Genomic DNA, 15,000 nt, shown 5'->3' on the forward strand with positions numbered 1-15,000 from the left:
CTCTCTCTCTCTCTCTCTCTCTCTCTCTCTGATTGCTTGAAAACACCTTTTTTTTCTTTTTTTTTTGTTCCCGGCCGTGATGTGAACTGTGTGGTTAACACTCTGTATTTCACTCCGTGTGTGTGTGTGTGTGCACGCAGGTGGTAACCGCGTCCCCGTCCTGCAGCGCTGCGGCCCGCCGGAGGACAAGAGAGCGAGGGATGAGAGGGAGAGGAAGGAACAGGCGGGGGAGGGGGCCGCTGTCGGCACGGCAACTGGCCGGAAACGCCCGCTCGGCCTGGAGCAGAGCCAAGGCCACCCTGACTGCACACGCTCGGCCGAAGAGAGAGAGAGGGATGGAGAGAGGGAGCGAGGGAGGGAGAGAGACGGAGTGGAGGACGAAACAACCGCACCGGCCAAAAGGACCAGACTCATTTCAGGTTAAAGAAAAAATACAGACCACTCTTTCTTTCTTCTTTTTTCTTCTTTCTTTCTTTCTTTCTTTCTTTCTTTCTTTCTTTCTTTCTTTCTTTCTTTCTTTCTTTCTTTCTTTCTTTCTTTCTTTCTTTCTGTCTGTCTGTCTGTCTGTCTGTCTGTCTGTCTGTCTGACCAAATCTTAATTGATCCCTGAAACGAAACACATTGTTTTGGTCATATCAAACCTCAGATCTATTTTCTCACCCATTTGAAAGCGAATGGTTCAACAGAAATGATCTCAAAGTACTTAGAATAAAATTATTGTGATATTAATTTATATTAAAAGTTAAGGATTATTTTTCATCCTCCTAGAAAAATTCAGGTGGACAATATGACTGTATTTACAATTTTAATGATAAACTACATCAAATTAATTGGATTTAGTGCAGCATAAATGTAAAACATGGAGTAAAAATCTTTTTGGTCTCTTCAACACATCAGAAAAAAATTTATATTGTAATACATACTGTGTATTGACAGGATGTCTTGTAGTGTGCTGATTTACTAATGCTATTTTATGTCATTTTTGTTCTGAAGTAGAAAATCCAATCAATTCCTATGACTGAACTTGAGAGATTTTCATGTAGATTTGTGTAGGGGGGAAAAAAATAGACTGGAAGCTATAAGAAAGGCAGGGCTTGGACACACTGAAAAATCAGATGTTGTCTTTAGTCTTTAGTCATTGAATGTAATTTTCAGTCAAATATGTTTTCTGCTTTGACTCTTTGCTCATATTTTATGGCAATTAACTGGAAATTAAATGAGAGGGTGGTCTCTTTTGCAAACCACTGGGAAAAGGATTACGGCAGTTGTGTAGTAAGTACTCAGTCATTTACAGGCTTAATAACAGAGTAATAAGCAGAGTTTAAGGAGTTAAGCCAAATTACCAAACCGGTAAAGGTAGTATTACATATTAGTAGTGATAATACTGGAGGAAAAAGCAAAACCGAAGCGTTAATGATATCATACATGATATCTGTAAACCTTTAGATAAAGATGTTTTCATATACATATAGGAACAAATCTCCATTTTTGACGTTTTTCATTTTAAGACATTTACATTATATGATGAATGGACCAAAAGAAATGACCTAAAATGACTTTGTAAACGTCTGGTTCCATTGACTTAAAGTTTTTTCCGATATACATATTTGTCTCTATTTATGTCACTCTAACGCTGTTAGTTCTTCTTGTTTGATCGTCTTTTTTTGATTCATCTTGGATTTGTGTTTTATTGGCGTCACATGTTCGGTATAAACCCACACGTGGCTCCGTGTGCGTGTGTCCTCCGGGTCGCTGCGGCTTTGTGCTTGGGCTAAAGGGCGTTTTCAGCCCGACATCAAAACAGTCTTTGTGTCGCTCCGGCCTTTTCAAGATTCTCCCGGCCTACAAGTGTGTGTGTGTGTGTGTGTGTGTGTGTTAGAGACTCTCTAATTGTAGTGTGTTTGTGTGCGTCTGTTCAAATCTTCAATCTCGTGGTCTTTTCATGTATTCTGAGGACGCTCACTCACAGAAACTGTAAATGTCCCAAAGAAGAACACACTAAACGTCCCAATTGAGACTTTCATTTTTCTTGCTTTGGCAGAAGCATACAGAGCTTCTCTTCTGCACGTGCTCAAAAAGGACTTTGTACTTTTCATTGTTGCCTCGAGTCCGGCTCACCTCGAAACATCTATTGCTCCTGGGCAAATGAGAAGCCGAAACTCCCCGCCCCCCCCAAACTAATTGCAGCCAAAATCTGATGGGTTATATGAGTATTTCAAAAGACAGAATACAACTAACTTTTCATAATGTTTCAAATTAAGGAACATGTTTTTTGTTAGTTTGAAATAACAATTTTTAAAAATATGAAATACTTAAAATAAATCTACTGTAGTTTAACATATTAAATAGAAAGTTGTTTAGATCTTACTAAAAACTGCAGAATTGAGGAAAAACTTAAATGCAAAAATAGTAAAATGCATGTTAACAAACTTTTGTGGGTAGTTTGTTATTTCAAAATTGGTCATGAAAATCACTTTTAAAATTACTTCTTCAAACGTTCTACAGAATTGCCAATAATTATCAATTTTGTGATTCTTAATTTCAGTCAAACCTGGTAAACTTGATGAAACATTTGTCAATTGAATGTTGTTGATCAGCAACAATACAGCCAGAGATTCAATATAATCATTGATGTACAGTAAATGCATCAAACTTGCAAATATTAAATTGTTTTTAAGTTTCTAATTTTTACATTTTAATTGTAACTTAATAACTAAAATCTTATTTATTTTATGTCAACAATTATAGTTCATAAAAGCAAGCGGAAGAATTTGGTGAAATTTAAAATTGTTCAACTTTCAATCAAAACGGTATTTGGGTTTGAGTTTGAAGTTTTTGCTGTGTGCAGTACTGCAGAATGGAAATTTATTTAAATGTAATTGAGTACATAACTAATTATGTGACTAACTGCAAGAAATTACGTAGTTAACAGATTTAACATAAATTGAATGTGTGGCAAAATGACTGCAGGCTTGTAAATGTTAACCTTTTATTTGTTGTTGGTAGATGTGTGGCGGCAGCCTTCAGAGCAGGAAGTGAAGAATCTGAAGGTTTGTATCGAGCTGACTGGCCTGCGGCTCAGCAAACCTCGGCAGTTCCAGAACCTGCAGGAGTTGTGGGATCGGCAGGGGGTGCTGTCCCGGGACAAGACCTGCCCCACCCTGCCTGCAATTCCACGGAGGGACCCACAGCCCAACCTCTGCGCTCCTGTCAGTGGAGCCTGCGGAGAAAGGAAGGGCAGAACGGGTGGAGAGGAGGAGAAAGGATGGGGAAGGAAGGATCTGGCGTACCCTGATGTAGAAACGGGTAAGGAGTTTGAACGCTACTGCCTGCGATGTGTTAAGATAGTCCTTGTTTGCAAGTCAGCAAATTGTAACTAATTGAAAGACTGGTAAATTTAGCAATACGTAGTTCGTAGAGATGACCTCATGTTCGTTATCTAAAAAATGCAAAATAGCCATGTAGTATCAGTACAAGTATAAGTATAAGTACATGTAGTATCAGTACAAGTATCAGTAAGGGTTAATGAAGAATACACATTAACTGGAAAAACAATTGAAAAAAGTAATTTTTGTCATGCAAAGTTTCTTTTAAAACTTTATTAGGCTAAATGGTAATTAGTAAATGGGTAGATTTTTATGTTAATGGAGGCTGCCTCATCAGTTGAGCTAATGAGCTAACAAAGTTAGCCATCATAACACTGGATGCTGATGATGACTCGTCATCGTACATCTGCCAACATGTTAGTTTGTCAGAGGAACACATTTGCAATGTTTCTGGACGTGGCCAGCATCAGCTAGAGTAAGTTTGCTTAATTAGTTAATTAATGAAAAAGCTAGGTCACACCTAGCTACACTTTTTTTTTCTTTATCAGTCACGTCCTTGAAAATGTGCTTGGCTGCAGGATCATGTTGTAAAATACAACATTTTACAGTTTGCTTAAAATTTGCTTTAAATAGCATTTCACTGAATTGTGATGAAACGTAATGAATTCATGAACAGTGATTTCAGTCTTCAAATACTGGCACCTTGTGCATTTAACCAACTACTCAAATACCTGTGCGTGTCCCTCGCTTAAGCACAGTAGCCTATGTTTATAGATGCTCTACTTTTTGATCTTAAGTGCTATAAAATGAGCTAATTTGAAAGTGTGGTAGTATTTAAAGAATGAATATTGGTTTTGGTTGGTATAGCTTCGCGTTTTAGAGTAATATAGAAGTAAAGCAATGAATAATGAGTACTTTTTTCAGAAAGTAGTGAGCAATGTGATGTCAATGTTAATAATGGGAATAATTGAAAACTAAAGTTCTTGTAGAGTCGTATAAGTTCTTCTAGTTTCTTACTGTTGACAGTTTTGCCTTGTTAAGCTTTGCTGTAAGATATTTTGTCCAAACTATATTTTGAAAATTAGATATCCAGAATTTCTTGGTTGCTGTGTTTTTGATATTTTGTCAGTGTGCAGTTTGAATGACCAGAAGATATTTAGTGCTTTTGCTTAAACCTTTGGCTTCTAATAGAGGTTTGCAGTTCTGATTTTGAGCAGGTCCCCACTATGCAGGAACTAGTCAGATGTTTGGTACCTTTTATGTCTGTTTTTGTGTGTGTTTGGATTCTGATTCAAGCTACTCTATTTTTTGTGGTTTCCAGTGGTGACTATATAGCTGAATGTTACGTTTTGTTTGTTTGTTTGTTTGTTTGTTTGTTTGTGTGTGTGTGTGTGTGTGTGTGTGTGTGTGTGTGTGTGTGTGTGTGTGTGTGAGGGGGAGAGAGAGAGGGAGAGTGTCTGAATGCGCAGTCAGCATGCAAGGACGGACGGATTTAGCCCTGACTCAGCCCGTCCTGACACCACGGGCTGTGGCTCAAACTGCTTGTCCCCGATGTTCCCTACACGCTTCTCCCTATGTGGGTGTCAGCTTTTTCTAGGGATCTGTCCCAATTCACTCTCACTATATGGAATCATTCATCATACTAATAATAATACTTATTAATATACAAGTAGTATTAGTAATTGTTCTTATTTTATTCAGTATTTTGATCTTATTTTGTTCGTAACTAGACATCAAAAGGCTTTTTTCAATGTTTTGTGCACCGTAAGTTATTCAGTTTTGAATAATAAACTGTAGTGTAAAGTTCACTGCCTTGAAATTCGGTCTCCGTCATGTCATATATTTGGGCTTGATTTGAGATCATTTAGCCAATAAAATAAAATATCAAGCTGTTCATCTTCAACTGAAATCCAAAGTGTTCTGAATACCATTTTATTATTTTTTTTTAATTAAATCCTCATTCTGGATTTTTTTGTTGATATAAAATCATTGTGCATATTAGTTTTTATTAGAACCTTGTTCTGGATGTTGATTTTATTAGCAATTTATTCTGGATATTATTTTAATATACATTCTTTCTGTATATTAATTTTATAAGACCTGATTTCTGGGTGTTAATTTTAGTTGAACTAATTTCTAGATATTAATTTCATAACTTTTATGGATATTTAATTTACTAGAACTTTATTGCTGGTTACAAATTATTTGGAAGCCTGTTAGCATCACACTACCATCATTAGCGGATATGCATTTGGCTGAAGCGGTTTACTGTATTATTATTTTATTATAAGACTGTTGTTCTATATTGTTCATTAATAAATAATGAAGGGCAAAGAGGCTGACGGGGATGGATAAACGAGGATGGGTGTAAAATGTGGCCATGAGAGGACTTGTGGAAGGTGGTGCCGAAACAAGGGAAGGAAACGGAGGGATAAAGAGCATGAGGCAGATTAGTGGAGAATGGAGGGTTTTTTTTTTTTTCCTGTCGCCCTCGCACCTCTCCGCAGTCATCGGCCGGTGGTAATGAGTCCTGCTGACTGACAGCAGCCGCACACACACACACACACATGCACAAACACACACACAGCTATTTGCGCAGTTGTGGAATCTCATGGCTCATTGGGCTGAGGCATGCTTTGTCTGGGCGATGGTGTTACGACACCAGGAGAGTGTGTGTGTGTGTGTGTGTGTGTGTCTTGGCTGTTGGATGTTGTGCTGGCATTTTATCAAAAGTCTGCAGGCATGGCGTGTGTGGCATTTTCTCTCTCTCTCTCTCTCTCTCTCTCTCTCTCTCTCTCTCTCTCTCTCTCTCTCTCTCTCTCTCTCTCTCTCTCTCTGAGTTTGTCCAGTCTCACATTAATGTCGAGTCTGATGTCCCCAAGATGTCCCTTTCCAAATCTGCCTTGAACTAAGACACACACATTCAGACGTTAGTGTTTACACGTTTATATAGACTTGCATTCTGTATTATAATATAGCCAACTTGTGTAAGACCTAAACTTAACCTTCAGTAAGCTAAAGCTAACCTTAATCTCTCTGCTCAGTCTTTCTGCTCTTTTCTTTCTCTTTTTTTCTCTTATTAATGTCCCCACTTGTGCAAAATTGTCATTGTGTCATGGTGAGGACATTCGGTCCTCACAAAGCTCTAAAAATGAGCCCCTTCACACACAACACACCGCAGACTAATCTGTGTTGTGTGTGTCGGGGTGTGAGAGACGAGACACATGCGCAGCTCACACTCGGCCCAGGGCGAGCGAGAGTGGGTGTGTGTGTGTGTTTGTTCGTTCGTTGTGAGTGTTAAAGCGGTTGCGCTGCCTTTTCCTACACTGCTATTCATTGAGCCTGTGTGTGTGTGGTGGGGGGTCTCAAGGGGTCTCGGGGACGTAATTAGCCTGTTGGAAGTTAGCGCTGTGCGTCGTCTGTCCAGAGGGAGAGTTTCACTCCTGCACACCCTTTCTATCCTTCTCTCTCTCTCTCTCTCTTTCCATTTTCCTTTCTTTCATTGTTCCTTTTTTCCTTTCCCTCTTTCTCTCTCACTCTTTCTCTCTCCCATTTATTTTCATCCTCTTGCTCATTATTTCTTCTCATTTTTATTTTTCTTTCTCAGACTTTCCCTTTCTCTCTTCCTCTCTCTCTTTATTTCTCTCTCTCTCCCCTGCATTCGCTCGTTTATACATGTGTGAGAGAGAGAGAGCGAGAGAGAGCGAGAGAGAGCGAGAGAGAGCGAGAGAGAATGAGAGAGAGAGAGAGAGAGAGAGCGAGAGAGTGATGAATAATGGAACAGATGTGGAGCGCAGGTCTCGCTCTGTTTCAGCTGAGCTCCCCTCCGCACGCTCACGCTCTCTCTCGCTTTCTCATTTTCGCTGTCTCTCTCTCTCTCTCTCTCTCTCTCTCTCTCTCTCTCTCTCTCTCTCTCTCTCTCTCTCTCTCTCTGGGTTATTGTTTCATTGGGCTGCATTATCCAGTGCTGTGGTCACGTGGCTGCCACAGAGAAGCTCAGGTCTGCCCGCACACGACTGGCCTGCTTGTTTTGTTTGTTAGTTGGACTGTTCCTCTCTTAACGAGGGTCTGTCTGCCTGCGTTACCTAACGAGACCTTCACCGAGCTCCATTCATTTCAGGTTCATGGTACTTATAAGAGACTCCCTCTTTCTCTCCCTCTCTCCCTCTCTCTCTCTCTCTCTCTCTCTCTCTCTAGTCCCAGTTCTCTCTGCAATCTGTTCACCGGACTGTAAGCCCCTCCCTCCCTCCCGTCTCTCCGATAAGCGTCAGCGGCTAAAGGAGCACCGCCGTGGTGGCCTTTCGCCCGACCACAGTGACGACCTCTCGCCCCGCCTTCATCACCACAGCGACGACCTCACACCCCGCCTGCATCGCCACGGCGACCTCGAGAAGCCCAAGGGCAAGCGGCCGTGCAAGACCAAACACATCGGCCAGCGAGAGCTCAGGATGCTCACGGCCAATGAGGAGAGCCCTGAGCTCAGCCCCGCCCCTCCGCTCAAGGTGAGTCATGAAGGGCCGACATGTGCTCATATTCACACCCTCCGTACACTCATTCACTTCTCCTGCATATATGTGCCAGTGCTCTTCTATGAAAACATGCCGTCTTTTATTTTAGCATTGCCCTTTAGTGTTTGAAAAAGCTAGCGGTTCATGCGTTGTGGGAACATCTGCGGAGAACAGAAAAGATCCAGAAATTACATCGATCTAAATAAGAGTTCTCTTTCAGAGACGAAAATTTGACGTGACGGCGGAAATATAGCTATATCCAAAATTCAGCTTTTTATGTTTTCTGAATTTAGCCTGATTAATGGCATCGAATAACGGAATTCAGCCAATTTTAATGGAATTTTAAATCAAAATAAATACAAAGGGAAGTAGGCATGCACCATGATATCTGGATGATATCGGTAGATGCAGGTATTGCTTAAAAAATTTTGGAAAAAAAAAATTGACTGCGTTTGTACGTTATGATGATCCAGTCCCGATTATATTGCTATTAATGTTTAGTTATCGACATCAGTATCAGCAGGTATCTACAACAAAAGGTATTTTCCTACGGCATACGGGAATTGGCAATTCCTGGCGCGTTTTTGTTGGATTAACAGCAGTGTAATTACAATTTGTTGGGGGCAGCTCGAAGTAGATGCAGTCCAAACTTAATTTTATAGATGTTTATGAATCAGATTCCGAATCAACAGATATGTATACTAAATGTTTATAGATCTGCATCGACCCACAATTCCCACATCGGCACATCCTTAAAAGTTATTGGTAGGGATGGGACGTTGCTGTTGTAAAGAGTGTCCAAAATGGGAAGTTTTCCAGGAGAAGGAGAAAATGTTAAAAGCTTCAGTGCACATTTTGTATCGCAGGTCATTTTAGTTTCTATTGGTCCATTCATTGTGAAACGTTCCGACAACGTAAAGAGCAGCTGGTGTTTTCATATGAAAACAAGGTTATGAGGTTTCGGTCTGACACCGACACACTTTGTAAGACTTCACTCAGTTCGGCTTTCTCTCACGGCACTGTGTGGTGTTAGCCGGGGAAATTCTGCGTGCTTTCTTGCTTCGCTTCAGAGCTATTTTGAGAATCTGTCTCCAATCACAACAGCGTTAATCTTCCCAATTAGGCGCCGGGCGCTCCTCTAGCTTGACTCTGTGGTGACTGGGGTGGGTGTGCGCGCGTGTGTGTGTGTGTTCAGAGAGTGACTGCTGTGACCTCTTCTTGCACCGAAACGCAATCTCCCAGCGGAGGGAGGGGGGAGGAGGGGTGAAGGCCATCTGAAGTCTGGACTCTCGATCGCTTGCTTCTTTTTTCCCTCTCTCTCTTTCTCTTTCTCATGCGCTCTCTCTCTCTCTCTCTCTCTCTCTCTCTCTCTCTCTCTCTCTCTCTCTCTCTCTCTCTCTCTCTCTCTCTCTCTCTCTCTCTCCCTCCGCTCTCGCTTTCCCTTTCTGTGCTGTTTCCCCTCTGTCTTGCATACGTTCTGTCTTCCTCTTCGCGCTCTCTCATTCTTTCTCTCTCTCCCTCTCCCCGTTCCCCCTGCGGAGCAAAATGTCTCCCTCGTGAAGGAGATTCTTTAAATGACTCACGCAGTAACAGCCCACGTTTATTAATACACACGTGCAGGCACGAACGCGCGCTCGCACGCACGACTTGAAAAACGCTTACGAGGCTGTAAATCATCCACGTTCCCCTCCCTGACCCTTCCCAATATGGACTTATGCCATCCTCTGCTTTCTACGCATTTCTGATGCGCCAGTTTCCCAGCAAACTCCGTTAGGTCGCTCGTTCTTGGACTAAGCTGAAGTAAATTGCTTTATGTCATTACAGGAAAAGCATCTGGTGGCGCAAGAAGGTCACAGCTGATTTTAATCAACCTGAAGTGGCTGATTTCATTAATCTGTCACACAAAAGGACGAATTAAAATTCCAATTCAGCGTCCCTGGTCCGTTTTATGGTAGCGCAACGGAGACTTTAGAAGACTGTGTCATGATGAGGAGAGAGAACTTCAATTCCACGAGCGAAATTTTTTAAGCTGCCGAAAGAGCAGCCTGTGTTACGCAAACTTTTTATTGCTAACGTTGGTCCACATACCTTTCCATGTGGAAGTGGGGGTGGAACTGTGTATAGATACTGTGTGGAAATTACATAATTATACTTGGTGTCATAAAATAGCATGATGTTGAAAGTTTGACTGCAATATCAAGACGAAATACTAAGCTACTTGATACGATGAGTAAGAAAGTGCAGAAAGTACAGCCGGAATGATCAGTTTGAGTAGCGTCCAGGGTCTGCGCACTTCAGAGTTTGACCAATTATTGTCGTCATTTGAATATTTGACTATTTTACTAGGAATTGGTGGGATTCCATGCTAACTGCTGTCCCAGAAGGACTTGGGAGTTATTTGGCCCAAAAACAACTGATCTTGTACAGTATGCTTTATTATATTTTAGTTTTGCTTACTATTCCTGGCGTTCCTAGCTAAACTTGGCTAGCTAGCCAGCATAGCTGGTCATAGCTTATTTGTATTCATGTTCTGACTGGAGCAATGTGTGGGTAGACATTTGCGCAACTGCAAAACCAGAGATCAGCAAAGGAAGCATGGTTGCCCGTCTTCTGGATGTGGAAGAGTTTCCACGGTGGAAATCTAAAGGATAGCTTTTGAGATGATTGGCTTGACAAATGGACCAAAGCAGCTTGACAGAGTTCGGTAAATGCCGCCGTGTCATGTCTCTGGTTTCTTGATTTGCTGGAAAATGACCAACTTTTCAGAATTTTGTGGAAAAACAGGAAAAAAAACAACACTTCCAGTTTCCTGGATTACGGAGCTTCTTTCCGTTGGGATGCAGCGTGTCCAGATGGCACTGTCTGGAATTGATGTTATTCTAGCAAGTGCTAAGAAGGAGTTTCGTGATGGCGAACTGCAAACCCAGTGTCAGACTAGCAGTAAAGCTTGGCTAACTCTGGTTCCTCAGCACCATCTGGATGTGGGGTGGTTTCCACAGTGGAACTGAGTAGTGAATTTGATGGATAGCTTTCGACATGATGATGGGAATAGAAAAAAAGGCTTCGCTGAATTCAGTAAATCGGGCACCGTCACGCCGCTCTATGGCTTTTAGATTCGCTAGGAAATGGTGGCTTCTTGGTATTTTGGGGGAAAAGGAGGAAAAAACACTCCCACTTCCCCGAATTACAGAGCTGGTTCCAGTTTTAGGGATGCAGCATGTCCAGACAGCGCTGTCTGGAATCGACGTAAAAGGGTTGCGTTATTCTGGCGAGTGGTAAGAATGAGTTTTGTGTTTGCGTGGCCAGATTTTGAGAAGTGGAAGTGTTCTCCCGGAGCGACGCCTCACACTGAGCGCAACCTTCGCTGTCTCCGAGCGGTGGCTGTTACGGCGCTGCGCTCTGTGTGTGTGTGTGTGTGTGCGTGCGTGTGTGTGTTGACAGCTGCTTTGCTGTGGAACTCCTCTGGGGTGGGCGGACTCCCAGCCCTCGCTCTGCTCGCATGATCTCACTGGCCCGCTGCCAGACACACACATGCGCGCACACAGCGCACACACATTTTCCATTCGCCCTCTTTTCTTCCGCCCTGCTGGTCTCCATAGATAGTGAACGTGAGAGCGAGCGAGCGCGTGTGCGTGTGTGTTTCCTGTTTAGCTTTCCCTGGCAGGGCGCGCTCGCTGATGGAGGAACGTCCGCCGGTCTGTGGCTTTCCATTCGCCACACGTACGCGCGCACGCACACGCGCACACACACACACACACACACACACACACGGACACACACTGAGAGCGGGGAGTGCCTGTTTTAAACTGTTTACGTCCTTACCTGGCCCTGCATGCGCGCGCATGCGCCATGCCGGTAATGGCCCCCGCGTGTTTGTCCCCTGTCCCCGCTCTTGTTTGCCACATGAATATAAACAACTTTGTTTGTGTGCAGGTCGCCAAGCGCTCTCCATCGGACTGTATCGGACCCTCTCCGGTCAGGCCCCGCACCTCCTCCCCCTCGTCTCCCGCCGCTCCGCCCTCGCCACCTCTCCAGCCCGCAGCTGTGGCGCCCGTTGCCGTGGTGACCCCGGTGCCCGCCCCGGTGCCCTCGGAGCCGCCGGCCAGCCGCCCCATGCCCCCTGAGGCCCGCCGGCTCATCGTCAACAAAAACGCTGGTGAGACTCTGCTGCAGAGGGCCGCGCGCCTGGGCTACGAGGTAAGCCGCTTTGGGTTTGTGTGTGTTTGTGAGTTTGTTTTCGCTGCTTTGCGGGGACTGTGTGTGTGCGTGTATTGCTTTGCAGACGTATTTTGTCCTTAATGGGGACCAAAGATGTGCGTTGGCTGCTTTGTGTGGACTCTGTGTTTGTATTTAGTCATTTGTGGTGCTGTTTTTTTGCATTAGGTGAGAACCAGATGTTTGTGTGTTCAGTGCTTTACGTGGAAGGAATACGTGTGTGCAGCGCTTCATGAGGACCAAATGTCATCTGGGTGAAAAGAAATGGGCATTTTGACAAAGTGGGGACATTTTCTTGGTCCCCATTTGGACTTGCCTTTTTGATGCGAAAACTATTATAAAAACAACACGGGGCAAATCTTTGGACGGCTGGTCTGTCTGGTCGTTGAGGTTACGGTTAGGGTTGGTTTTGGTGGAGCGCAGCGGTGTTAACCGACTCTCGCGCAGAAGGACATGGGAACGGCCTACAAAGATTGGAATACGCGCGCGCGCGTGTGTGTGTGTTTTTCTCCTCGCGCTGCCTCGCTTCCTTGTCGTCCCCCTTCCCTCCTCCCTGTGTGCTTCTGTCTGCCTCTCTCTCTCTCTCTCTCTCTCTCTCTCTCTCTCTCTCTCTCTCTCTCTCCCTCTCTCTCTGCGGCTGGCTGCCTCCTCTCGCGCTCCGTTCGCATCTCATTAATTCTGCGTGAGACGGAGTGTGACATGTGAGAGCCCCTGACAGGCACGGAGCGATCGCTTAGCGCTCGCGCGCGCACACACGCTCTCTCTCTCTCTCTCTCTCTCTCTCTCTCTCTCTCTCTCTCTCTCTCTCTCTCTCTCTCTCTCTCTCCCTCCTCCGTCGTGCGCACCGCCTCTCCCTCCCTTTCCTTTTTATATCGCGCTGTCTCGTCTCTCCCTCGCGCTCGCTCCCTCTACCCTTTTCGCTTGTCGCGCGCACACACATAAGCACGCGCACACTTTCACTAGCGCACACACATAACGTCCGCACGCTCTCTCCCCCTCGCGCTCTCTCTCTCTCTCTCCCCCTCTCTCTCTCTCTCCCCCTCGCGCTCTCTCTCTCTCTCTCTCGCTCTCTCTCTCTCGCTCTCTCTCTCTCGCGCTCTCTCTCTCTCCCCCTCTCTCTCTCTCTCTCTCTCTCTCTCTCTCTCTCTCTCTCTCTCTCTCTCTCTCTCTCGCGCTCTCTCTTTCTCCCTCTCTCTCTCTCTCTCTCGCGCTCTCTCTTTCTCCCTCTCTCTCTCTCTCTCTCTCTCTCTCGCTCGCTCTCTCTCTCTCTCCCCCTCGCGCTCTCGCTCTCTCTCTCCCCCTCGCGCTCTCTCTCTCTCTCTCTCTCCCCCTCGCGCTCTCTCTCTCTCTCTCTCTCTCTCGCTCTCTCTGGCTCGCGTTTTTTGACCTCGCTCTTTCTCTCCCACTCGCGCGCCGGAAATCTTTAACCCTTTCCTGCCTCGCGCTCGGGCTCGCGGGGCTCGCGGCGCTCATCGTTTGAAATCTGACTCGGGGTGAGGAGGAGGGGGGCGTGGGGGGTTCGGGTGGGCTCCGCTGGTTCCGGAAACCTTGAACCCCTCAGAGTCGCAGTTCTACCAGCGGAGAAAGTGCAGGTTCTAAACTGTAGATTGACACAGTTAAAAAGGTTCTTTACGTAGAACCACGAACACTCAAAGAACCCTTTGCGTGCTTACATGGTCCTGCATGGTGAAGTGGCTCTTCAGACTGATGGAGGGTTTCACCACGCAATCATGTAATCACACAAAAGGTTCATAGAACCCTTTTAAGAAGGTTCTGTAAAGAACCATATACAACGTGTTCTCTGTCAATCTGAAGAATTATTTCACCATGCAAAGAACCCTTTAGCCTTTGTGTTCATGGTTCTACATAGAACCCTTTTGAAAAGGGTTCTGTTTAGAACCAGATGAGTTCTCAGCAATCTGAAGAACGATTTCACCATGCAAAGAACCCTTTAATCATACAAAGCGTCTTGTGTAGAACCATTTTCTTTGTTAAAGAACCTTTTGAAGAACCATCTTTTTAGCACGTGGCCGTTTGGGTTTGAAAGCTGTTAAATTAGGTTTTGTACGTGTTTTTGTTTGTTTTTGATATGAAGTTAAAGTCAAAACCTCGGTTCGTACTTGTCGGTACGGCGGCCAACTTATTGATATTTATCGTTATCGCAGCGCCAAAACCTTCCATCTCCGTTTTTGCCGGTTTTAAATTTTTTTCCGTATTTGATAAGCTCAGTTACTCTTCGCATTGTGTAAACATTTCGTGATGAACAGACCAACGAAAAAACTTATGAAATTATTACGATAATCATATTACATTAATGTCCGTTAAAATAAAGAACATTTTTCCTTCTCCTGTAAAGTAACAATTTTGTAGATTCCCGTTTTTGTTCCGATGATGTAATGGATATTGTGAAAATTGAAAGTAGTGATATTTTGCCATATCACGTTATAACGTTTAATTAGTCCGAATGGCCAACATGGCTAGCTAGCCGAAGTGCAGGATTGAGCCTCGCTGCATCTAATCTAATCCAACTGGCTGTGTTTACGGATTTTCGCCAGTCCGATGTTCTGAGGTGTTGATATGTGCGCTGTGCTCAACAATCGAATGGAAATCTTCATTTACGGCAAACAGTACAAGCAATCAGATCCAAAATTATTCGCTTGCTTAGACAACCAATTAGTGTGAACGTTACCGTGACGACTTTTCAAGTACTGCCTAAATTAGGTCTGGAATGCGTTACTTATTTTTAAAATTCTTGTCAAATTTGAAGCGTGAACTTCTTCTTCTCCCACCATGTCGAACATTATGAACTTTCGCTATGACGTGAACACACAAACTTTCCGATAGGGAATGTAATCAGATACATGTGTTTACATGGCTGTTATTGTTTCATTTAACAGATTATTTACAGGATTACCCACCTCGTTTAATCGCGTAGAAACTGTGGTCAGAAT

The 15,000-nt window shown here is 44.1% G+C and overlaps 1 protein-coding gene across 2 annotated transcripts in view; it reads left to right on the plus strand.

Annotated features, from left to right (window-relative positions):
* Positions 1-15,000, plus strand: part of bcor (BCL6 corepressor) — a 66,781-nt gene that overhangs the window by 23,721 nt on the left and 28,060 nt on the right. For both annotated transcript variants that reach the window (XM_017725076.2, XM_017725077.2), the window contains 4 exons: positions 141-419; positions 3,007-3,306; positions 7,524-7,828; positions 11,768-12,031. In XM_017725076.2, coding sequence (XP_017580565.2) covers positions 141-419; positions 3,007-3,306; positions 7,524-7,828; positions 11,768-12,031 — 1,148 coding nt within the window. The remainder of the gene's footprint in view (positions 1-140; positions 420-3,006; positions 3,307-7,523; positions 7,829-11,767; positions 12,032-15,000) is intronic.

The sequence above is a fragment of the Pygocentrus nattereri genome, chromosome 25, assembly GCF_015220715.1.
Source record: "Pygocentrus nattereri isolate fPygNat1 chromosome 25, fPygNat1.pri, whole genome shotgun sequence".
Classification (NCBI taxonomy): Eukaryota; Metazoa; Chordata; class Actinopteri; order Characiformes; family Serrasalmidae; genus Pygocentrus; species Pygocentrus nattereri.